This window comes from Heteronotia binoei, chromosome 5 (assembly GCF_032191835.1).
Source record: "Heteronotia binoei isolate CCM8104 ecotype False Entrance Well chromosome 5, APGP_CSIRO_Hbin_v1, whole genome shotgun sequence".
Taxonomy (NCBI): domain Eukaryota; kingdom Metazoa; phylum Chordata; class Lepidosauria; order Squamata; family Gekkonidae; genus Heteronotia; species Heteronotia binoei.
Window position 1 is genome coordinate 6,279,473 of NC_083227.1, and position 25,102 is coordinate 6,304,574.

The 25,102-nt window shown below is 49.3% G+C and overlaps 1 protein-coding gene across 1 annotated transcript; it reads left to right on the top strand.

Moving 5' to 3' along the window:
* The first annotated feature begins 8,382 nt into the window (after nt 1-8,382).
* On the top strand, nt 8,383-15,930 carry LOC132571602 (gastrula zinc finger protein XlCGF57.1-like). The gene is made up of 4 exons (XM_060238400.1): nt 8,383-8,497; nt 10,264-10,334; nt 11,065-11,191; nt 14,315-15,930. The coding sequence occupies exons 1-4, from the start codon at nt 8,383-8,385 to the stop codon at nt 15,928-15,930; spliced, it is 1,929 nt and encodes a 642-aa protein (XP_060094383.1).
* Nucleotides 15,931-25,102: the final 9,172 nt, after the last annotated feature.

The following is a 25,102-nucleotide window of genomic DNA, read 5'->3' on the forward strand; positions in this document are numbered from 1 at the left end:
CTCTGCATGCCTTGCATTTTAGATAGTGGTTTCTCCCCTCCTCCCCCCATCTCCCCTTTCCCTGTAGGGGAGAGTTTCCTGCAGTGGCGGACTGGGTCTAAAAATATTGATTGCCAGGAGACAAAGGGAGCCCACCCACGACTATAAGGCTATGCTTTATTTTTTTTATTAGAAATATTTTTTTTCCAAAAAATACTTGTGGGAAAAGGTGCAATTAAAACTTTCGCAAAATAAATCGTGTGTGTGTGTGTGTATATATGTATGTATATATGTGTGTGTGTGTATATATATATATATATATATATGTATGTATGTATATCTATATTTATCTCTATATCTATAAAGAAGTACTTTTCTCCCTTTCTCACAATACAAGAACTCGTGGGCATTCGATGAAATTGCTGAGCAGTACTTCTTCACCCAAAGGGTGATTAACACGTGGAATTCACTGCCACAGGAGGTGGCGGCGGCCACAAGCATGGCCACCTTCAAGAGGGGTTTAGATAAAAATATGGAGCAGAGGTCCATCAGTGGCTATTAGCCACAAAAAAAAAATTGCCACTGTGTGACACAGAGTGTTGGACTGGATGGGCCATTGGCCTGATCTAACATGGCTTCTCTTATGTTCTTATATCGATATAGATATATTTAGCAACTACAGTGCACGTATAGACCAATTTCGCACTAGACCTTTAATCCTGGTTTAGTCCTGTCCCCAAGCTGACATTTTACACTAAAATCATAGAATCACAGAGCCATAGAGTTGGTTTCTCGTAATCTCTGATTCTGGTGTAGAATGTCAGTTTGGGGACAGGGCTAAACCAGAATAAAAGGTCTAGTGTGAAAGTGGTCATATTGTACCTTTTACTGGCAGTATGCAGTAGAATTGGTGATGGCCGATGGTAGCTCTCCAGATGTTTTTTTTTGCCTACAACTCCCATCAGCCCCAGCCATTGGCCATGGTGGCTGGGGCTGATGGGAGTTGTAGGCAAAAAACATCTGGAGAGCTACCATTGGCCACCCCTGCAGTAGATGTTAAATGTAAGTACAGATTGCATTTTCTCCAGGGGAGCTGGCCTCCGCCAGCTGGGGTCAGTTGTCAAAGTGGGAGATTCCCCAAGCCCCACCTGGAAACTGGCAACCCTATATAATACAATGTAAATTTTAGTAACGTTACAGTAATAATATTGGGAATTCTATTATGTTTTCAAGGGGCTAAAAGGACATTACCATTTTAAACGTCGAGTAACATCGAGAGCTTAGCACAAAACTGTTTGCTGGAATTGAATTTGATGGTTTTAAGAAGAAGAAGATGATATTGGATTTATATCCCACCCTCCACTCCAAAGAGTCTCAGAGCGGCTCACAATCTCCTTTACCTTCCTCCCCCACAACAGACACCCTGTGAGGTGGGTGGTGCTGGAGAGGGCTCTCACAGCAGCTGCCCTTTCAAGGACAGAGGCTCAGAGCGGCTTACAATCTCCTTTCCCTTCCTCCCCCACAACAGACACCCTGTGAGATGGGAGGGGCTGAGAGGGCTCTCACAGCAGCTGCCCTTTCAAGGACAGAGGCTCAGAGCGGCCTACAATCTCCTTTCCCTTCCTCCCCCACAATAGACACCCTGTGAGGTGGATGGGGCTGAGAGGGCTCTCACAGCAGCTGCCCTTTCAAGGACAGAGGCTCAGAGCGGCCTACAATCTCCTTTCACTTCCTCCCCCACAACAGACACCCTGTGAGGTGGGTGGGGCTGAGAGGGCTCTCACAGCAGCTGCCCTTTCAAGGACAGAGGCTCAGAGCGGCCTACAATCTCCTTTCACTTCCTCCCCCACAACAGACACCCTGTGAGGTGGGTGGGGCTGAGAGGACTCTCACAGCAGCTGCCCATTCAAGGACAGAGGCTCAGAGCGGCCTACAATCTCCTTTCCCTTCCTCCCCCACAACAGACACCCTGTGAGGTGGGTGGGGCTGGAGAGGGCTCTCACAGCAGCTGCCCTTTCAAGGACAACCTCTGCCAGAGCTCTGGCTGACCCAAGGCCATGCCAGCAGGTGCAAGTGGAGGAGTGGGGAATCAAACCCCGTTCTCCCAGATAAGAGTCCACACACTTAACCACTACACCAAACTGGCTCTCTAATTCGATGGTTTTCATGTAATAATATATTAGTGAATTGTATTATGTAATATGTTGTGCAACCAGTGTGCTTTTATCGTTGTAATGTTGTATTTTATGTTATGCTATGTGAGCCGCCCTGAGTCTGCTTCGGCGGGGAGGGCAGGATACAAATTAAACATCATTATTATTATTAAACATATTGCCTAATGTTGAAGGGGACCCACTTCCTCAGCTGACACCCCGGCCAGTCTGCCAGTGGTTCCCTGCCAACTTTGCCCCACCGCTCCCCTTCACCCAGGCTGCAGCCTTCTGCCTTGACCTGGGGAGATGCACCTATGTCTCCTCCCCTCTGCTGGCTGCTCGGAAAGAGCTTTTGCCAACCAACCCCCCCCCCCTTCCTTTCCAAGAGACAACTGCAGGGATTGAGCCCTGACCCGTTTCTTTATCCTGGGCTCCACTTGAGACTGAGTGCCCGCCCCCAGACTGATGCCAGAATCATGCCATTCACAACTGCCAGGTAGGAGTGGTTTGTTTCCCTGAAAGAAAGAAGAAGAAGATATTGGATTTATATCCCGCCCTCCACTCCGAAGAGTCTCAGAATCTCCTTTACCTTCCTCCCCCACAACAGACACCCTGTGAGGTGGGAGGGGCTGAGAGGGCTCTCACAGCAGCTGCCCTTTCAAGGACAGAGTCTCAGAGCAGCTCACAATCTCCTTTATCTTCCTCCCCCACAACAGGCACCCTGTGAGATGGGTGGGGCTGAGAGGGATCTCACAGCAGCTGCCCTTTCAAGGACAGAGTCTCAGAGCGGCCTACAATCTCCTTTCCCTTCCTCTCCCACAACAGACACCCTGTGAGGTGGGTGGGGCTGAGAGGGCTCTCACAGCAGCTGCCCTTTCAAGGACAGAGGCTCAGAGCGGCCTACAATCTCCTTTCCCTTCCTCCTCCACAACAGACACCCTGTGAGGTGGGTGGGGCTGAGAGGACTCTCACAGCAGCTGCCCTTTCAAGGACAGTCTCAAAGCGGCTCACAATCTCCTTTCCCTTCCTCCCCCCCAACAAACACCCTGTGAGGTGGGTGGGGCTAAAAGGGCTCTCACAGCAGCTGCCCTTTCAAGGACAGAGTCTCAAAGCGGCTCACAATCTCCTTTCCCTTCCTTCCCCACAACAGACACCCTGTGAGGTGGGTGGGGTTGGAGAGGGCTCTCACAGCAGCTGCCCTTTCAAGGACAACTCTGCGAGAGCTATGGCTGACCCAAGGCCATTCCAGCAGGTGCAAGTGGAGGAGTGGGGAATCAAACCCTGTTCTCCCAGATAAGAGTCCGCACACTTAACCATTACACTAAACTGGCTCTCCCAACGAAGAAGGGAAAGAAATTTAACCCGAAAACTGGAGTAAGAAACCTGAAAAGTTAATACGCAATTCAAGGGCAGTACATTAAAAACAAACTGTAAAATAAAACATAAACGAACATACATGTATTTATTGTAGAAAGCTAAAACCATTTGAGGGCCCATCATAAGCCTCTATCCTATGTAAAATCATAAGATCACAATGGGAACCGACTCAACTTGACCTGACGCGTTTCGACCTAGACTGGTCTTCCGAGGTCAGACATAACTCTTGGCACAGCGGCTCTGACCTCACACCTATCTTGATCAGTTCTGGACTGTGTGGCATGCAATAAGACACTGGATGCAATATGCAATTAAATCAAGAGTTTTTTGTCTCAACATTAGGAAGAACTTCCTGACTGTTAGAGCAGTCCCTCAGTGGAACAGACTTCCTCAGGAGGTGGGGGGCTCTCCTTCCTTGGGGGTTTTTAAACAGAGGCTAGGTGGCCATCTGACAGCGATGAAGATCCTGTGAATTTAGAGGGGGAGGTGTTTGTGAGTTTCCTGCATTGTGCAGGGGGTTGGACTAGATGACCCTGGAGGTCCTTTCCTACTCTATAGTTCTATGAGTCTAAGAACTTCCTGACCATTAGAGCGATTCCTCAGTGGAACAGGCTCCCTTGGGAGGTGGTGGGCTCTACTTCCTTGGAGGTTTTCAACAGAGGCTAGATGGCCATCTGACAGCAATGAAGACCCTGCGAATTTAGGGGGAGGCATTTGTGAGTTTAGAGAGATTCCTCAGTGGAACAGGCTTCCTCGGGAGGTGGTGGGCTCTCCTTCCTTGGGGGTTTTCAACAGAGGCTAGATGGCCATCTGACAGCAATGAACACCCTGCGAATTTAGGGGGAGGCGTTTGTGAGTTTAGAGAGATTCCTCAGTGGAACAGGCTTCCTCCTTGGGAGGCGGTGGGCTCTCCTTCATTGGGGGGTTTTCAACAGTGGCTAGATAGCCATCTGACAGCAACGAAGAACCTGTGAATTTAGGGGGGAGTTGTTTGTGAGTTTTCTGCATTGTGCAGGGGCTTGGACTAGATGACCCTGGAAGTCCCTTCCAACTCTATGATTCTATGAGTCTAAGAACTTCCTGACCATTAGAGCGATTCCTCAGTGGAACAGGCTTCCTCGGGAGGTGGTGGGCTCTCCTTCCTTGGGGTTTTTTAAACAGAGGCTAGATGGCCATCTGACAGCAATGAAGATCCTGTGAATTCAGAGGGAGATGTTTGTGAGTTTCCTGCATTGTGCAGGGGGTTGGACTAGATGACCCTGGAGGTCCCTTCCAACTCTATGATTCTATGTATGCCCTTGATAAGGACATAAGGTTGTAGAATAAGAGGCCTCAAGAATATCTCTAAGCCTTTGTCACTTCACTAAATTTCCTTGTGGTCTAGCATTGTTCTGTTGTTTTATTCTGTTCTGTATTATGAGCCAATATGAGTACCTACCTTTCTAACCTCTGGAGACGGCCAGTCTAGGTCGAAACGCGTCAGGTCAAGTTGAGTCGGTTCCCATTGTGGTTTTGTGATTTTACGTAGGATAGAGGCTTAGGATGGGCCCTTAAATGGTTTTATCTTTGTACAATAAATACATGTATGTTGGTTTATGGTTTATTTTACAGTTTGTTTTTAATGTTTGGCCCTTGAATTGTGTATTAAACTTTAAAGTTTCTTATTTTCCTGAAAGACCGGACATATCTGAGGAACCTTGTCACCGGTGCGTTCACACTTCACTAACTCTAATTCCACGCCAGACCTTTAATCCTGGTTCAGCCCTATCTCCAAACTGATTTTCTGCCCTAGAATAACAAACACATAGAATTGGTTTCTATGAAACCGTGGTTCAAGAGTAGAATGTCAGTTTGGGGACAGGGCTGAACCTGGGTTAAAGGTGAAAGGTACTGAATTAGCCTAAAGAATGCATTTTACATCTGGATTTTTACTGCGTGAGAACTGCAAAAATCTGGATGTAAAACACATTATCTAGTGTAGTGTGAATGCATGGAGCAAAACAACATTAATCCTGACAATTGGGATGTTCCTTCTGACCCACCCATAAGGGACAACCCTTCAGGGGTCTTTTAGCCAGGGCTGGGGATTTAGCGTCATTCTCCTTTGGCTTCTTTCTTCCTTTTTTGATGTTTCCTTTCAGAGCCACGTGGGAAAGGCTGTCTTTCCAGAATCGGAGGAGAGCCAAGAGAAGGGGAAGGAGATGGAAAAGCAGGACTCCGAAGGCCCTGGACATGACCAGAGGTCAAGCAACAGTCTCCATCCCATCCAAGCAGGAAGTGATGCTGAGTTCACGGAAAGTGTTGTCCCACAAATCCTGCCTAAGGACCCCAAGACTTCAGATGTTCATTGCCAACACTTCCGGCAGTTCCGCTACCATGAGGCCGAAGGGCCCCGAGAGGTTTGCAGCCAGCTCCATGGACTTTGCAGCCAGTGGCTGAAGCCGGAGAGGCACACCAAGAAGCAGATCCTGGACCTGGTGATCCTGGAGCAGTTCCTGACTCTCCTGCCCCAGGAAATGCAGGGCTGGGTGAGAGGATGTGGGCCAGAGACCAGTTCCCAGGCGGTGGCCCTGGCCGAAGGTTTCCTCCTGAGTCAGGCAGAGGAGAAGAGGCAGGCAGAACAGGCAAGGGGGTTTCCTTCACTCATTTCAAGCAATGACTTTCCCTGGCAGATATTTCTACCTCTAGAGCAAAGGTGTCAAACATGCAGTACGGGGGCCGAATCAGGCCTCCGAAGAGCTCCTCTCAGGCCCCCGAGCAACTGGCTGTCATCTGCTCCCTTCTCCCTCTCTCTTGCTTCCTTCTGCATCACAGCTTGCTTTGCAAGGCTTGCTCAACTGCACAGGAACTACAGAGCAAAACCTCTGTTTTCTCCATTGGCTGAGGGAGGAAGGGGGGGAAGGCAGAGTTCTTCCAGGCCCTCTCAATCGCTACTGAGCCAAGCCTCTCTTCCTTCTTTTGGCTGAGACTCCCCCCTCTCCAATCCCCTGGGGAAGGAAGGAAAGAGCCAGAGCTTCCTTTGCCCAGTTCCCTGGATCCCATGGGAGAGATACAAAGAAAGCACCTTTAAAACCAATGAGTGCTAATGCTTTAAGCACGTTTTAAGTTTTTAAAATATATATGTGTGTGCGTGTGTTTGTGTCCTTTATAAAGTTTATATCTCTGCTACCTGATCTTATATAGGTACACACCTGGCCGGGCCCAACGAGGTCTCATTTCTGTCAGCTCCGGCCCTCATAACAAATGAGTTTGACATCCCAGCTCCAGAGAATTCATGAGACTGGGAATGAAACCCCACCCTGATTCCTGCCCCGGTGTTAGAAGCAGTTAGTGTTAGTCAGTGCAGAAGAAGAAGAAGATATTGGATTTATGTCCTGCCCTCCACTCCGAAGAGACTCAGAGCGGCTCACAATCTCCTTTCCCTTCCTCCCCCACAACAGACACCCTGTGAGGTGGGTGGGGCTGAGAGGGCTCTCACAGCAGCTGCCCTTTCAAGGACAGAGGCTCCAAGCGGCCTACAATCTCCTTTCCCTTCCTTCCCCACAACAGGCACCCTGTGAGGTGGGTGGGGCTGAGAGGACTCTCACAGCAGCTGCCCTTTCAAGGACAGAGGCTCAGAGCAGCCTACAATCTCCTTTCCCTTCCTCCCCCACAGCAGACATCCTGTGAGGTGGGTGGGGCTGAGAGGGCTCTCACAGCAGCTACCCTTTCAAGGACAGAGGCTCAGAGCGGCCTACAATCTCCTTTCCCTTCCTCCCCCACAACAGACACTCTGTGAGGTGGGTGGGGCGGAAAGGGCTCTCACAGCAGCTGCCCTTTCAAGGACAGAGGCTCAGAGCGGCCTACAATCTCCTTTCCCTTCCTCCCCCACAACAGACACCTTGTGAGGTGGGTGGAGCTGAGAGGGCTCTCCCTTTGAGGTGGGTGGGGCTGAGAGGGCTCTCCCAGCAGCTGCCCTTTCAAGGACAGAGGCTCAGAGTGGCCTACAATCTTCTTTCCCTTCCTCCCCCACAACAGACACCCTGTAAGGTGGGTGGGGCTGAGAGGGCTCTCCCAGAAGCTGCCCTTTCAAGGACAGAGGCTCAGAGCAGCCTACAATCTCCTTTCCCTTCCTCCCCCACAACAGACACCCTGTGAGGTGGGTGGGGCTGAGAGGGCTCTCACAGCAGCTACCCTTTCAAGGACAGAGGCTCAGAGCGGCCTACAATCTCCTTTCCCTTCCTCCCCCACAACAGACACTCTGTGAGGTGGGTGGGGCGGAAAGGGCTCTCACAGCAGCTGCCCTTTCAAGGACAGAGGCTCAGAGCGGCCTACAATCTCCTTTCCCTTCCTCCCCCACAACAGACACCTTGTGAGGTGGGTGGAGCTGAGAGGGCTCTCCCTTTGAGGTGGGTGGGGCTGAGAGGGCTCTCCCAGCAGCTGCCCTTTCAAGGACAGAGGCTCAGAGTGGCCTACAATCTTCTTTCCCTTCCTCCCCCACAACAGACACCCTGTAAGGTGGGTGGGGCTGAGAGGGCTCTCCCAGAAGCTGCCCTTTCAAGGACAGAGGCTCAGAGCGGCCTACAATCTCCTTTCCCTTCCTCCCCCACAACAGACACCCTGTGAGGTGGGTGGGGCTAAGAGGGCTCTCACAGCAGCTGCCCTTTCAAGGACAACTCTGCCAGAGCTATGGCTGACCCAAGGCCATGCCAGCAGGTGCAGGTGGAAGAGTGGGGAATCAAACCTGGTTTTCCCAGATAGGCGTCCGCACACTTAACCACTACACCAAACTGGCTCTCCAGTGCAGGGGTGAGGAGTCCGCAAGTGGGGCAGAATCCGTCCCCTCAGCCTCTTCCATTCCTTCTCTTACCTGTGTCCTTTGCTATTGTTTCAGATGTCGGGACGATCAGTGACGAGGGAGATGAATTTTTCTGAGGCAGAAAGAGCTCCGTCGGAAGAAAACCAGAGGGCTCAGGCCCAGGAGCGTGCCCAAGATGCCCTCCCAAGTGGTAAGGGTGCAGCTAGTCAGCTTCTTGGGTAGAAGGTTTGGCACAGGAGAAAAAGGATGTATTTCTGCTCACTATGCAGAGTGGACTTCTGGGACTTGGTGCCAAGGGATGTGGCGATGGCCACTCACTGGCGGGAGGAGTAGACGGATGTTTGGAGGGCAATTCAGTTCTTCTTTAAAAGAATGAAAATCTTTGTATCTCGCCTTCCTTCCATCAGAACAACTCAGGGTGGCTCAAATTAGAAAAGGGGTCACTGTTCGTCAGCTGTGAAGGGATGCTGTCATGGATTTGAGCTCCAGAGTTCACAGGGCAGATTTCCAAGTCGTACAGAAGTCTGAAACATGTTGCCAGAATGTATATAATGCCCGCTGCCCCTCATTACTCATGAGTGCCTGGTGTTCTTCTGCATATCCCATAATTTACTAAAATTTATGACAATTTATTCTGAGAGTATTTAGGGCAAAGTTTCACTACTGTGAGAAGGGGTGTCATCCTAGGCCTAGTGAGGCCTACGGGCTCCGGAGAAGCCTGTGTAGGAGTAGCTACAGGGCCTACATCTCCCTCGATCCGGGGTGGAATTCTAGCAGGAGCTCCTTTGCATATTAGGCCACACACCCCTTGATGTAGCCCATCCTCCAGGAGCTAAACTAAGCTCTTAGAGGATTGGTTATATCAGGGGGGTGTGGCCTAATATGCCAAGGAGCTCCTGCTAGAATTCCACCCCAGCTTATATCCATTTTGTTCCCCTGGGTAAAAGCAGTTTTTGGGGGTAAACTCACCTAGGAGGGGCGGGACCTTGGAGGAAAGCATAGAAAGGAAAAGTTGCAAGCAGAGGAGCAAGCTCTCTGGAAAGGCTGCAAGTAGAAAGGTTCTCTTTGGAGGGGTGAGTCCATTTGGAATTATATAAAGGGAAGATCTAGTTAGATGCAGTTGGGCTCTTATTACTATTTTCTATATTCACTGTGTGCTAAATGCTTGACTACCGCTTGTTGTTCTAGAGCACTTATAGTGAACTTCCTGTTGTTATCGTTACGCTGCCTGGGTCCTCACTAGGGTTGCTAAGTGCCTCGCGGCCTCCATAGAGTTTCCCCTCCCAAATGGCTAGAGCGTATGGGAAAACCATAGAGCAGGGGCGGCCAACGGTAGCTCTCCAGATTTTTTTTTTGCCTACAACTCCCATCAGCCCCAGCCATCAGCCATGCTGGCTGGGGCTGATGGGAGTTGTAGGCAAAAAAACATTTGGAGAGCTACCGTTGGCCACCCCTGCTGTAGGGTTTTCCCGGAAACGGCTAGAGTGGCCGCCATGCGACGTCCCCAGTGCAATGATGTCAGTTCCGTGTGACGTCATTACGCCGGTGACGTCGGGGGAGGTTCCCCCGCCGGCCCATTGTGGGGGTTTAGCAGCCATAGTCTTGGCGTCTCTTTGGTCACAGTTAAAAGGTATTTGCTAATAAGGAAGAGAGGGGTGGTTGGGCCCTCCCGAGCAGACCTTTACCAGAGTGGTGGCAGCCAGTAGAAGGCCCTCCCTAACCCCCTACCGGTGTGAAGGATCTGAACAAAGAAATCAACTAGGACAGGGGTGGCCAATGGTAGCTCTCCAGATTTTTTTTGCCTACAACTCCCCTCAGCCCCAGCCATTGGCCATGGTGGCTGGGGCTGATGGGAGTTGTAGGCAAAAAAAACATCTGGAGAGCTACCCTTAGCCACCCCTGAACTAGGGAATCTAGGCTCACACCCTTCTTTCCTCCTCTCTCTCTCTCTCACAGACGGAGATGAAATGGTGTTGTGCTATCAGTTCTGTAGAGGTGTGGACAGAGCTGCTGTACCTCCACTCCAGGTACGTGAAATGACCAGGGGATAGGGTTGTTCAATCCCCAGGTAGGGGCAGGGGATCCCCTAGTTTGGAGGCCCTCCCCCAGCTTCAGGGTCATTAGAAAGCGGGGGGAGGGGAGGGAAATGTCTGCTGGGAACTCTATTATTCCCTATGGAGGCTTATTCCCATAGGAAATAATGGAGAATTGATCCATGGGTATCTGGGGCTCTGGCGGGGAGGGGCTGTTTTTTGAGGTAGAGGCACCAAATTCTCAGTATAGCCTCTCCCCAAAATACCCCCCAAGTTTCAAAAAGATTGGACCAGGGGGTCCAATTCTATGAGCCCCAAAAGAAGGTGCCCCTATCCTTCATTATTTCCTATGGAAGGAAGGCATTTAAAAAGGTGTGCGGTCCCTTTAAATGTGATGGCCGGAACTCCCTTTGGAGTTCAATGATGCTTGTCACACCCTTGCTCCTGGCTCCACCCCCAACGTCTCCTGACTCCACCCCCAAAGTCCCCAGATATTTCTTGAACTGGATTTGGCAACCCTACCAGGGGACAGCCTAGGTCTCCCTTTTTCTCAAGGGGGCTTTTGCTCTTACGGTTGCTGCTGCGACGTCTGAGCCACAGAGGTTCTCAGTGCCTTTCCCTTTCCCCGTGCCAAGCCGTCCTGTACCCTCCCAGATTGCCCCGTTCCAGGGTGCGTTCTCGGCCTGGTGAAGTCTCCGATGAGGGAACCTTCTTTTTCTTTCAGGGTCCCTTTTCCGTTGAGGAGCTGGCTGTGAAATTCACGGAGGCAGAGTGGGCCCTGCTGGATCCGGACCAAAGAGATCTTCACAGGGAAGTTATGCTGGAGGCCTACAAGGCTGTGGCTTCTTTGGGTAAGGATCTTTCATGGGTGCCAAAGGTTGAGCTGCCACCACTGGGGCAACCCGTGAATCAAAATATTGAGCAACGATATATTTTTCTGATGCCTACCCCCACCCCGGTTCCATAAGCGAACTGGTCCAATCTTCCCATTGACTGCTAAGTTTGCTCAGGAATCTTTAGTGCAATAACTTGTCAGAAGCCTTTTGAAAGTCTACAGGGTCATCATAATACACCAGAGTCTGCACCTTAAAAACATCCGTTAACGTCAACGAGGCAGGATTTTCCTTTGAAGAAGCCATCCACGTTTTTCCTCAGCAGGCTGCGTGCCTCTCTGTGTCTGTTAATTCTATCTTGGATGAAGAAGAAGAAGATGATATTGGATTTATATCCCGCCCTCCACTCCGAAGAGTCTCAGAGCGGCTCACAATCTCCTTTCCCTTCCTCCCCCACAACAGACACCCTGTGAGGTAGATGAAGATATTGGATTTATATCCCGCCCTCCACTCCGAAGAGTCTCAGAGCGGCTCACAATCTCCTTTCCCTTCCTCCCCCACAACAGACACCCTGTGAGGTGGGTGGGGCTGAGAGGGCTCTCACAGCAGCTGCCCCTTTAAGGACAACCTCTGCCAGAGCTATGGCTGACCCAAGGCCATTCCGGCAGCTGCAAGTGGAGGAGTTGGGAATCAAACCTGGTTCTCCCAGATAAGAGTCCACACACTTAACCACTACACCAAACTGGCTCTTTGGTGTAGTGGTTAAGTTTCTGCTAATTTACCTGGGACAGATGTTAGGTTGACTGGCCTGTAATATCCTTGTTGCTTCTGGGCCCCTGTTTAAAAACTGGTGTCATGTTTGCTACTTTCCAAATTCTGTACTTCTGGTGTGGTGGCTGAATTTGATAGTTACGTGTTCGGGTTAGTAGACCAGCTGTCTCACCTCTGAGGTCTAAGAACTCTTGGGTGTATGTGATGAGGACCTGGAGACTTATTTCTTTTTAATTCCCTCCAGTAGTTCAGACCTTCATCTCACATCACCTCCACTGGACTCAGTTCTTCAGACTCCCTTCCTGGAAACGCTGGCTGTGGCCCCACCCTTTCCGCAATCAATTTCAGCAGCAAAAAATTCACTCAGCTTCTCTGCCACCTTCCTGTCTTCCTTTTGCAATCTCCTTATTCCTTATGAACATATGAAGCTGCCTTATACTGAATCAGACCCTTGGTCTATCAAAGTCAGTATTGTCTTCTCAGACTGGCAGCGGCTCTCCAGGGTCTCAAGCTGAGGTTTTTCACACCTATTTGCCTGGACCCTTTTTTGGAGATGCCAGGGATTGAACCTGGGACCTTCTGCTTCCCAAGCAGATGCTCTATCACTGAGCCACTGTCCCTCCCCTGCTCTCCAGGGTCTCAAGCTGAGGCTTTTCACACCTATTTGCCTGGACCCTTTTTTGGAGATGCCAGGGATTGAGCCTGGGACCTTCTGCTTCCCAAGCAGATGCTCTACCACTGAGCCACCGTCCCTCCCCTTGGTCATCCAGAGGTCCAAATGCCTCTCTGTCTAATTCCATGCTCCAGATAGATTTAAAGATATGTGTATTGTTTGTCTTGATAGCCAGTTTGGTGTAGTGGTTAAGTGTGCAGACTCTTATCTGGGACAACTGGGTTTGATTCCCCACTCCTCCACTTGCAGCTGCTGGAATGGCCTTGGGTCAGCCAGAGCTCTCTTATCTGGGAGAACCGGGTTTGATTCCCCACTCCTCCACTTACAGCTGCTGGAATGGCCTTGGGTCAGCCAAAGCTCTCTTATCTGGGAGAACCGGGTCCGATTCCCCACTTCTCCACTTACAGCTGCTGGAATGGCCTTGGGTCAGCCAGAGCTCTCTTATCTGGGAGAACCGGGTGTGATTCCCCACTCCTCCACTTACAGCTGCTGGAATGGCCTTGGGTCAGCCATAGCTCTCTTATCTGGGAGAACCGGGTTTGATTCCCCACTCTTCCACTTACTGCTGCTGGAATGGCCTTGGGTCAGCCAGAGCTCTCTTATCTGGGAGAACCGGGTTTGATTCCCCACTCCTCCACTTACAGCTGCTGGAATGGCCTTGGATCAGTAATAGCTCTTGTAGAAGTTGTCCTTGAAAGGGCAGCCGCTGTGAGAGCCCTCTCAGCCTTACCTACCTCACAGGGTGTTTGTTGTGGGGGAGAAGACACAGAAGATTGTAAGCTGCTCTGATTCAGAGAGAAGGAAAGGAAAGGCAAGGTCCGCTGTGCAAGCACCAGTCGTTTCCGACTCTGGGGTGAAATTGCTTTCATAACGTTTTCACAGCAGACTTTTTACGGAGTGGTTTTGCCATTGCCTTCCCCAGTCTTTTTACATTCCCCCCCCCCCCCCCAGCAAGCTGGGTACTCATTTTACCAACCTCGGAAGGATGGAAGGCTGAGTCGACCTTGGGCTGGCTACCTGAAACCAGCTTCCGCTGGAATCGAACTCAGGTCGTGAGCAGAGAGTGCAGACCACAGTACTGCAGAACTGCTGCTACTTGATGCTTTTAGCAACAAGCTCCTCAGAATCTCTTTTTGCACAGACTTAACGTTTCTTTTGCCAGAGCCTGTGTCCCCTTTTGTCTGGCCGTCTACTTTTTAAAAGAAACCTCTTTACATTTCACAGCTTCTTGTATTGTTAACCATGTAGGCTTTCTTACAAAGTTGGACTGCCAAGTCTATAAGAATTTGTAAATAACTTAAGAATTACAGTTCACGGAATATGGGGAAAGAATTATTTTTTGTCAAAGATTTCAGGTTTTCACGGCTGGTAACATCATTAGGGTTTGTAGAATCTTTCGGGATCAAGTGCCGTGTTCTACTGGAGAAAGTTTTCCTTCCAGACGTTTCGTTCTCCGCAGCTGAGAACGAAACGTCTGGAAGGAAAACTTTCTCCGGTAGAACACAGCACTTGATCCCGAAAGATTCTACAAACCCTAATTATTTTTTGGCTCGGATAGCCTGGCCTGGCAAGGTATCATTTATGTCAGATCCAGCCCTCATAACAAATGTGTTTGACACCCCTGGTTAGAGAGCAGATGTAAATCCAACAGCAGACCAGAACTCCTTCTAACAGGATCTCTCTCTTTATTCTGCCAGGGAACGATCAGAGGAACGAGGAAGATGAGGAACTTTGCCATCTATTGACAGATGTAGCCGAGAATGAAGACTTGAGCGGAGACTTCGGGAATCAAGGCAGCGGTCAGAGGCAAAAAGGAAGCCACACGACTGAGAAGACGGATCAAACCATTCCTTATCAAGGAGGGGATTTCCGTGAAGTAAATCTCCACGAAGCTGAGGGAACATACAAGTGTTTGGAGTGTGCAATGAACTTCTCAGATCAAACTCAATATAATACCCATTTTCAAATGCACAGTGAAAAGAAGATCCATCAATGCCTGGAATGTGGAAAGAACTGTCTTTGTAGAGCAGAACAAATTAGACATCTAAGAACACACTCAAGAGAGAAATGTTATAATAGTTCACACTGTGGCAGTGGGATCTTAGAGAAATCGGACTGTGTTCATTCAGAAGAGAAATCATTTATCTCCTCAGAGGGTGCAATGACATTCTCTGATGGAAAAAAGGGTAATATACATTTCCCAGAGCCCAGCATAATGAAGGCCCATAAATCTTTTAGGTGTGGAAAGGACTTCATTTACAGATCGCAGCTTCTCGTGCACCAAAGAATCCACACAGGGGAGAAATCTTCTGACTGCACAGAGGGTGGAAAGAGGTTGAGTCAGAGTGGTATTCTTCAAGAATATCTAAGAGCCCACAAAGAGTACAAATCTTTTGAATGCTCAGAATGTGGAAAGAAATTCAGTGGAAGTAGCCCTCTTATACGTCACATGAGGATCCACACAGGGGAGAAACCTTTTGAATGCACTAAGTGTGGAAAGAAATTCAGTCGGAGTGGCAATCTCATACTTCATCAAAGAACTCACACGGGGGAGAAACCTTTTGAATGCTTGGAGTGTGGAAAGAGATTCAGTCAGAGCAGTGCTCTTCACCAGCACCTAAGAACCCACACAGGGGAGAAACCTTTTGAATGCTCAGAGTGTGGAAAGAGATTCAGTCAGAGCCGTGTTCTTCACCAGCATCAAAGAATCCACACAGGGGAGAAACCTTTTGAATGCTCAGTGTGTGGGAAGAAACTCAGTTGGAGTGGTGAGCTTAAACGGCACCAGAGAATTCACACAGGGGAGAAACCTTTTGAATGTTCAGAATGTGGAAAGAGATTCACCTTGAGAGACCAACTTCAACAGCATCTAAGAACACACACAGGAGAGAAACCTTTTGAATGCTCAATGTGTGGAAAGAGATTCAGTCAGATTGGCCATCTTCAACAGCATCTAAGAACCCATACTGGGGAGAAACCTTTTGAATGCTCTGAGTGTGGAAAGAGATTCAGGTTGAATGGCAGTCTTCAGCGGCATCTAAGAACCCATACAGGGGAGAAACCTTTTGAATGTCCAGAGTGTGGAAAGAAATTCAGCGAGAGTGACAGTTTTCAACGGCATCAAAGGACCCACACAGGGGAGAAACCTTTTGAATGCTCAGAATGCGGTAAGAGATTCAGTGCAAGTGACAGTCTTCAGCAGCACCAAAGAATCCACACAGGGGAGAAACCTTTTGAATGCTCAGAGTGTGGAAGGAGATTCACTTGGAACAGAAGTTTTCAAAGACATCTCCGAATCCATTTCGCTACTTAGCCCATGGGGAAAGTTTTTCTCCTAAAAGACGCAGACTATACAGAGCACTGAAACAATGCAAAGTGTTGTAAAGAGCTGGAATCTGCACAGAAACCTTACCCTAATAGGGAAGAAATGTTATAGATGGTAGGACTGTGGAAGGAGCTTTAGCCTTGTTTGAAACCTCAAATAGACCCCCCACAGGGAAGAAAGCAAGTATTGGGATGAGTCAAAGGATCAAGTGACATCTTCTTATCCTTGAGGAATCCACCCAGGGGAGGAACTTCATCAATGCTCAATGTTTGGCAACAGGGCTTTTTTTGTAGTAGGAACTCCTTTGCATATTACGCCACGCCCCCCTGATGTAGTCAATCCTCCTGCAGCTCACAGAAGACCCTGTACTAAGAGCCCTGTAAGCTCTTGGAGGATTGGCTGCATCAGAGTGTGTGGCCTAATATGGAAAGGAAAGGAAAGGAAAGGAAAGGAAAGGAAAGGAAAGGAAAGGAAAGGAAAGGAAAGGAAAGGAAAGGAAAGGAAAGGAAAGGAAAGGAAAGGAAAGGTCCCCTGTGCAAGCACCAGTCGTTTCCGACTCTGGGGTGACGTTGCTTTCACAACGTTTTCATGGCAGACTTTTTACAGGGTGGTTTGCCACTGCCTTCCTCAGTCTTTTACATTCCTCCCCCCCCCCCCAGCAAGCTGGGTACTCCTCTGACCGACCTCGGAAGGATGGAAGGCCGAGTCAACCTTGGGCCAGCTACCTGAACCAGCTTCTGCTGGAATCGAACTCAGGTCGTGAGCAGAGGGCTCCAACTGCAGTACTGCAGCTTTACCACTCTGTGCCACGGGGCTATAGTTAAATGACCAGTAATTAAGTGTTGTGATTGGGTATTGCCTATTCTGCATTTTATGGCATCTCTTCCTCCCTTTGTCTAAGTTTGGAGAAGAAAGGCCATTCCTAGCTTTGTTCTCAAGCTGTAAAGATGTAGGAAGTTAGTGTCTGTTATTTTCTCCCAGTTTACCCTTCCCTGTAGTTTTAAGTAAAGCAATCATATTCTTTTAAACACACACATGATCGCTGTGTATTCTCTGCTGTGCTATTCATTTCTAAGGAAAGGAAAGGTCCCCTGTGCAAGCCCCAGTCGTTTCCAACTCTGGGGTGATGTTACTTTCACAACGTTTTCACGGCAGACTTTTTACGGGGTGGTTTGCCATTGCCTTCCCCAGTCCTCTGCACTTCCCCCCCAGCAAGCTGGGTACTCATTTTACCCACCTCGGAATGATGGAAGGCTGAGTCAACCTTGGGCCAGTTACCTGAACCCAGCTTCCGCCGGGATCGAACTCAGGTCGTGAGCAGAGAGTTCAGATCACAGTGCTGCAGTACTGCTGCTTTACCACTCTGCGCCAACGGGGCCGTTAATATGCAAATGAGCTCCTGTTAAAAAACTAATCCCTGCGTGGCACAGATCCGACTTTCATGTTCTTCAGAGAATCCATAGGAGGATGTACTTGTATAGGGATAGCTGGTTCTGATAAGAGTCTTCTGCAAATGCTCAGGTGCTGGAGGTTCCAAAAAGCTCTGTGACTAGTGACACAAAGAACGGCATTTTTAAGTAGGGTGGGTGTAATGGTTAAGAACGGCGGACTCTAATCTGAAGAACCGGGTGAGCCCGTCTGCCTCACGAGGTGGATGTCTGCTGTGGGGAGAAGGAAGGCGAGACAAAGGGGAGTTCCCTCGTGTGCTTGACACCTTAATAAATAAAAAAAAATGGAGTGAGGGAGTGGGGTAGGGGGTTATTTTACAGTGTGTTTTGCAGTTGCTGTATTTTTTATCTCTGCTGCTTTTTCTTGCAGTTTTCTTTCTCTCTCTGCTGCTCTCTTCTGCCCTCTGCCCCCCCCCCCGGAACTATCGGCCTGCTCCCCAGGCCCTGCTCTCTCCAAGGCTGAACTCTCAGATCTCCAGGAATTTGTCACCCCGTCACTGGCAATGCTAGGAGCGCCTGGGCCCAATGAAACCTCCTTCAAAGGCCAAAACACCTCTGAGTGCCTTTCACCAGAAAACTCAATATGAGTCTTATGGTGATTAACACGCGGAACTCACTGCCACAGGAGGTGGCGGCGGCTACAAGCATAGCCAGCTTTAAGAGGGAATTAAATAAAAATACGGAGCAGTGGTCCATCAGTGGCTATTAGCCACAGTGTGTGTGTGTGTACACACACATATATTGGCCACTGTGTGACACAGAGTGTTGGACTGGATTGGCCATTGGCCTGATCCAACATGGCTTATATATTTTTTTTAATTAACTACTGGAGTTGTGCTCTGACCATTTTGTCTCTCCCGCTCTGCACGTTACCAAGAAAGGAAAGGGAACCCTGGGAAGGGGAAAGGAGCAGCCTTTTTTGGGGTTGCCAACTCTCCAGGGCCACCCCAGAGATTGGAGATTTCACCTCCAAACAAGGAGATTCAGGCAGAGGGGTCTCACTGTCCCTCTAAGACGACAGTGGCAAATTTCGTGAGTGGTGACAGCAAACTAAGGAAAGGTCACAGGCTACATCAGGGGTGTGTGGCCTAATATGCAAAGGAGTTCCTGCTTCAAAATAAGCCAGGGTTGCCAAGTTCCTCACAGCCTCTGGTGGGCGCATGCAGCGTGATGGCGTCGCTCGCAAGTGACGCCATCGTGCCAGCGACGTCGCGAGCCAGCCGCTCTTAAGAGCTTCAGGGAAAACTCTGTGGTTTTCCCCGGGCGCTTTAGCAATTCGAGAGGGAAAACAATAGGTACCATAGAGTTTCCCCTCCCAAGTTGCTAGAGCGTCTGGGGAAAGCATAGAGTTTCCCTGGAAGCTCCTAGAGCGACTGGCGCCTGACGCTGCGGTGACGTCATCACACCAGCAACGTTGGGGGAGGATCCCCCTGCTGGCCCACATTGGGCCGGTGGGTTGGGAACCCCCCAGGTGGGGGAATCCCCCTCCGGCCTGGGAACTTGCCAGCCCTAAAATAAGCCCTGCTTCTTATGTTAGAATCATAGAGTTGGAAGAGACCTCTAGGGTCATCTAGTCCAACCCCCTGCGCAATCCAGGAAACTCACAAGCACCTCCCCCCAAATTCACAGGATCTTCATTGCTGTCAGATGGCCACCTAGCCTCTGTTTAAAAACCTCCAAGGAAGGAGAATCCACCACCTCCCGAGGAAGCCTGTTCCACTGAGGAATCGTTCTAACGGTCAGGAAGTTCTTCCTAATGTTCAGCTGGAAACTCTTGATTTAATTTCAACCCATCGGTTCTGGTCCTACCTTCCGGGGCCACAGAAAACAATTCCACCCCATCCTTCAGGGACGTGAAGATGGTGATCGTATCACCTCTCAGCCGCCTCCTCTCCAGGCGAAACATCCCCAGCTCTTTCAACCTTTCCTCATAGGACTTGGTCTCCAGACCCCTCACCATCTTCATCGCCCTCCTCTGGACCCGTTCCAGCTTGTCTATATCCTTCTTAAAATGTGGGGCCCAAAACTGAACACAACACTCCAGGTGAGGTCTTCCCAGAGCAGAGTAAAGCGATACCTTCACATCACGTGATCTGGACACTAGACTTCTGTGGATACAGCCCAAAATTGCATTTGCCTTTTTAGCCACCGCATCACACCGTTGGCTCATGTTGACTCATCATTATAAAAAAAACACTTAGCAGTGAGGAACGCATCCGGAAGCGCATCAGCAAGCGTCATTGAACGGGGAAGTCTTTGTTGAGATTGAACGGAGCACCCTTTGCTGGAAGAGCGACAATCGAAGCAGGACTTTTAAAGCCGGCAGCCCGCACATCGTGACTCCTTTTTGAATATTTTTCATGCATGGTTTTTGCATTTTGCAGATGGACTTTATTACATAGTAATTTGTCACTAGAACGATGGTGTTGCCTATATATATATATATATATATTGTTATTCCTGCAGTGACTTCTCTCCTTATCGGTACATTCTTTAGGGAGGAGGTGGTAGCAGGCAGGCAAGTGAGAGAGAGAGTGAAGGAAGTGGTGCTCCTGCCCCAGCTGGCGGAAGAGTCAACGGGGAGTGTGGCAATGGGGGAGGCAGCACTGCGGCTGCCTCGTGACCAGCCGCCTCCCCCCCCCCTCCCCGTTGGACCGGTCCCTCCACCTCCTCCCTCGCAGGGTGCCAATGTTCCTGCCGGGTGCCAGCGTTCCTCCCCCCACACCGCTGCTCTTTCGGACTCACCCGCACTGCAGCAACCCGTCTCTGGCGAGAGGGGGCGCCACCCGGCGAGCTGCCGTGTGCGCATACACCGCTGTAGCCGGGGAAGGGATCACCTTGTTTTCTTCCAACAGAGAGCGAGCAAGCAACTAAACTCTGGAGCCACGTGTGTCTCTTCTATCCCTCTCCTGTGGCTCTTGGCTTCCACCACCCACCCCCCGCCCCGTCCCTCTTCTGGTTTGAAAGCGGAGGTTTTTGGTTTCTCTCTAACCTTTATCGCACACAGCTTACCTCGCAGTCACAATCCTGTTCCCTCCACAGCGTCTGTCGGATTTCCCACCATCTGCGCTGGAGTTACAGGAAGTGCCGCGGCTTCTGCGTAGCAAATGTAAACTGGGTTTTAGCGGTTTACGTTTGCTACGCAAAAGCTGCGGCACTTCCTGTAACTTCGGCGCAGATGGTGGGAAATCCGACCAGACGCTGCAGAGGGAACAGGATTGTGACTGCGAGGTGAGCTGTGTGCGAAAACGGTTACTCTCTTTCTTCAGAGAGATCGAGAGAGAGAGAGTTATGTTGGGTGGGTGGGTGAGGGGGGTGGGTTAAGGTAGGGGAGAGGGGGGTGACTAGCCGGCTGTGCGTGCGCAGGTGTGGGGAGAAGGCAGCAAGAACGGCTTCCCCGTATCTACCCTCCTTCCCCCTCTGCGGACTCCGCAGCCGCTCCTGAAGCAGGAGAGACGTGCCTGCTGTGTGTTGAGGAGACTCCTTTCCCAAACTGGAGAGCCAGTTTGGTGTAGTGGTTAAGTGTGTGGACTCTTATCTGGGAGAACCGGGTTTGATTCCCCATTCCTCCACTTGCACCTGCTAGCATGGCCTTGGGTCAGCCATAGCTCTGGCAGAGGTTGTTCTTGAAAGGGCAGCTGCTGTGAGAGCCCTCTCCAGCCCCACCCACCTCACAGGGTGTCTGTTGTGTGGGAGGAAGGTAGAGGAGATTGTGATCCGCTCTGAGACTCTTCGGAGTGGAGGGCGGGATATAAATCCAATATCTTCTTCTTCCTTCTGCTTTGGGTGGGCAAAAGGCATCCGTCCCTGGGGCTCCGTCTGCAGACCCAGCATTTCCGAGTATGTGTGTGTGTGTGTGTGAGAGAGAGAGTGATAGAGCCTCAGCAAGAGAGTGGTGGGAGGGCAACCCATTGGGTGTTTTTTGTGTTTCTCTCAACTTTTATACCCCCCCCCGCCAACTATGCCTTTTGATCTTTTCTCTCCTATTTCCAAGCCTTTTCTGCAATATTTGCTTCTCCTCCAACCACATCATGCATTTTATATGCCCCTCCCTTTTTTTCCATTTGCTTTTAATGTCTCAGAGTGGTTTACAATCTCCTTTCCCTTCCCCTTCCCACAAGGTCAGTGGGGCTGAGCGAGCTCAGACAGAAACTGCTCTTGAGAGAACAGCTCTGACAGAGTTATGACTGACCCAACGTCACTCCAGCAACTGCATGTGGGGAATCAGACTGGTTCTCCCAGATAAGAGTCTGCACACTTAACTCCTACACCAAACAGATGAGACGGGACTATCCGCATGAAGAAAATAACTGGGATGGGGGTTTTTTTATCTGAAAAACAACCTTGGATCCAGTAAGTCAAATTTGCTTTTCTCTTCAAAACATCATAAAGGCAAGTTCAGTGCGTGGGGAGATGAGATGCGTTTTTAACATATTTGATTTTCCTGTGCTCATATAATTTAGTCTCATGGTGTTCAATTAGTTTGTGTGTGTGTGCATTTACTGTACATGATACTTCATATAATAAACAGTTCAATTGCTGGAACTGGTGCTGTTAAGTCTCCGCCCCTACTTTAAAAATGTTTCTAAAATGGGAGTCAAAACGTACAGCTTGCGGGATGGAAACCGGGTGAAGACTTTTGGAAGTGTCCCTATTCCTCTCAAGCGGAGAAGGGAAAATGGCGACAAATTGGAGAGCCAGTTTGGTGTAGTGGTTAAGTGTGTGGACTCTTATCTGGGAGAGCCGGGTTTGATTCCCCACTCCTCCACTTGCAGCTGCTGGAATGGCCTTGGGTCAGCCAGAGCTCTGGCAGAACTGTCCTTTAAAGGGCAACTTCTGGGAGATCTCTCTCAACCCCACCAGAAGAGAGCCAGTTCGGTGTAGTGGTTAAGTGTGCGGACTCTTATCTGGGAGAACCGGGTTTGATTCCCCATTCCTTCGCTTGCAGCTGCTGGAATGGCCTTGGGTCACCCATAGCTCTGGCAGAGGTTGTCCTTGAAAGGGCAGCTGCTGTGAGAGCCCTCTCTAGCCCCACCCACCTCACAGGGTGTCTGTTGTGGGGGAGGAAGGTAGAGGAGATGGTGAGCCGCTCTGAGACTCTTCGGAGTGGAGGGCGGGATATAAATCCAATATCTTCTTCTTCCTGTGGTTGAGGGGGCAGGACATGCTGAGAAGAATAAAGCTGCGCTTCAAGCAACACATCTGGATTTGGAAAACTATCCGTTAAAAGGTCTTTGGTTTTTCTCTTCGGCTTTGGTGAATGGCTGAATAAAGAACTCTGACTAAGAAGTGGAAGGTGTTACTTAAAAGACACGCTGTGGACAAAGGGGCTACCTTGGATACAACTCAGGGTGTAGAAAACAAAGGAACTTAAAAGGTTTTTTTTTAAGTTTTTGGGAAAGAAGGACTGGAATTTTGGGTTTCCCTTTCTTTTTTCTCCTTTCTCTCTTTTTGCTGAATAAGCAAACATGTAACTAATATTAATGAACAGATGTTAAAATTTAAAAGTTTAAGAGAGATCTTGAAGAATTGATGTTAATGAGGCTTATTAGCATAATATTCTAGATAGTAGATCTACTGACAGTTTGCATATTTAAGGAGACTGCTTCTAATGATGTGAGAATAGGACCAAGGGTGAAAAGCCAGACAGTATAAAGGCTGCAGAATTTGATAGTTTTGGTAATATCGTAGATATGCTATTAATATGTTAGCAGGAGAAATGGTTTAGATGGAGATAGACAGTTGTATTTGATGTATCTTATGTAATTTGCTATGAACAAAGAAATAATTTTTGACGTCTTCCATTTAATCAGGTTTTTGCTAAATCAATAAACTAATCTGTGCCTATTATAGGTTTAAGTTAAATCAGGAAATGTGACATTGAGACAGTCTTATAAGAAATTTTTTTTTAATGAACTGGTTATACTTAATTTGTGTTTAAGAAGAATTGTTTGGTCTAATATTGCTTTACTAGTTTATTATAAGAATTACATTTTTTCCCTTTACGTTGGTGAGAGAAGAAAGGAAGTAATACTTAAGGAGATTTTTATACTTGTAGGTAGGAAGATCTGAGTAATATCTTGGGAGGTGGAATTATAACTGATATATTTGTACTGCCTTCTGTTTCTTTTTCCCTCACTCTCTAAAGTTCCCTTTTCTTTCTTTCCCCCCTCTTCTTATGTATCATCTGCAATGCTTCTTTATTGTAGTTTAAATCAATAAAACTTTTTAAAAACCTGGAAGTGTCCCTATGAAAGCCCTATGACATTGAATATTGGATCAATTTCGGCCATCTTGGAAAGAAGCCAGAGTGTCAACATCTCCTGTTCGGTGGTGGTAAAGGGGGGGGGGGGAACTCTGTGGAAGACATGGAAGGAGATAGTACAACAGGACTCCCCACCAACGTGACCAAGTTATCTGATGAAGAAGACGACTGCAGATTTATACCCCACCCATCTCTCTGAATCAGACAATCAGAGCAGCTTACGGCTTTGATTGCAGCTTACAGCGTTCCGCTGCTCCTGCAATCAAAGCCGGGGTTTGCGTGAAGCCTAGAATTTTTCCTTCAGAAGTCAACAAGCAACTGAGGGACTCCTGTGGAACTTTATTATTGAGTCTTAGTCTCTCTCTCTCTCTCTCTCTCTCGGCTTGGCTTCGAGCGGGCAGAGGTTACCAGCATCGAGGCACTGCTGTTGAAGACGCAGCTGCGCTGGGCAGGGCATATTTCTAGGATGGAAAACCACCGCCTTCCCAAGATTGCCCTGTATGGCGAACTCTCCACCGGCCATTGAGTCTTAGTACTCAGTTTGGAAAACTCAGAGACTGTGTGGGGTCCCTCCCTGGAATATTGTTTTGAGACTTTCGTTTGTTTTCTATTTATACTGCATGAACGCATGCCCAAAGTTGTAGGCTGTTCATTTCATGTCAATAGAATTGTGTATACACTAGTTAGGAGTGTTTGTTTTTGCACAATATTTTGTATTTTTGTATTTTACATATTGTGCTGCCACTGTTCTTTTGCATTGCTTTCAAGGACAGAGGCTCAGAGCGGCCTACAATCTCCTTTCCCTTCCTCCCCCACAACAGACACCCTGTGAGGTGGGTGGTGCTGAGAGGGCTCTCACAGCAGCTGCCCTTTCAAGGACAGAGGCTCAGAGCAGCCTACAATCTCCTTTCCTTTCCTCCCCCACAACAGACACCCTGTGAGGTGGGTGGTGCTGAGAGGGCTCTCACAGCAGCTGCCCTTTCAAGGACAGAGGCTCAGAGCGGCCTACAATCTCCTTTCCCTTCCTCCCCCACAACAGACACCCTGTGAGGTGGGTGGGGCAGGAGAGGGCTCTCACAGCAGCTGCCCTTTCAAGGACAGAAGCTCAGAGTGGCCTACAATCTCCTTTCCCTTCTGCCCCCACAACAGACACCCTGTGAGTTGGGTGGGGCTGAGAGGGCTCTCACAGCAGCTGCCCTTTCAAGGACAGAGTCTCAGAGCGGCCTACAATCTCCTTTCCCTTCCTCCCCCACAACAGACACCCTGTGAGGTGGGTGGGGCTAAGAGTGCTCTCCCAGAAGCTGCCCCTTCAAGGACAGAGGCTCAGAGCGGCCTACAATCTGCTTTGCCTTCCTCCCCCACAACAGACACCCTGTGAGGTGGGTGGGGCTGGAGAGGGCTCTCACAGCAGCTGCCCTTTCAAGGACAACCTCTGCCAGAGCTATGG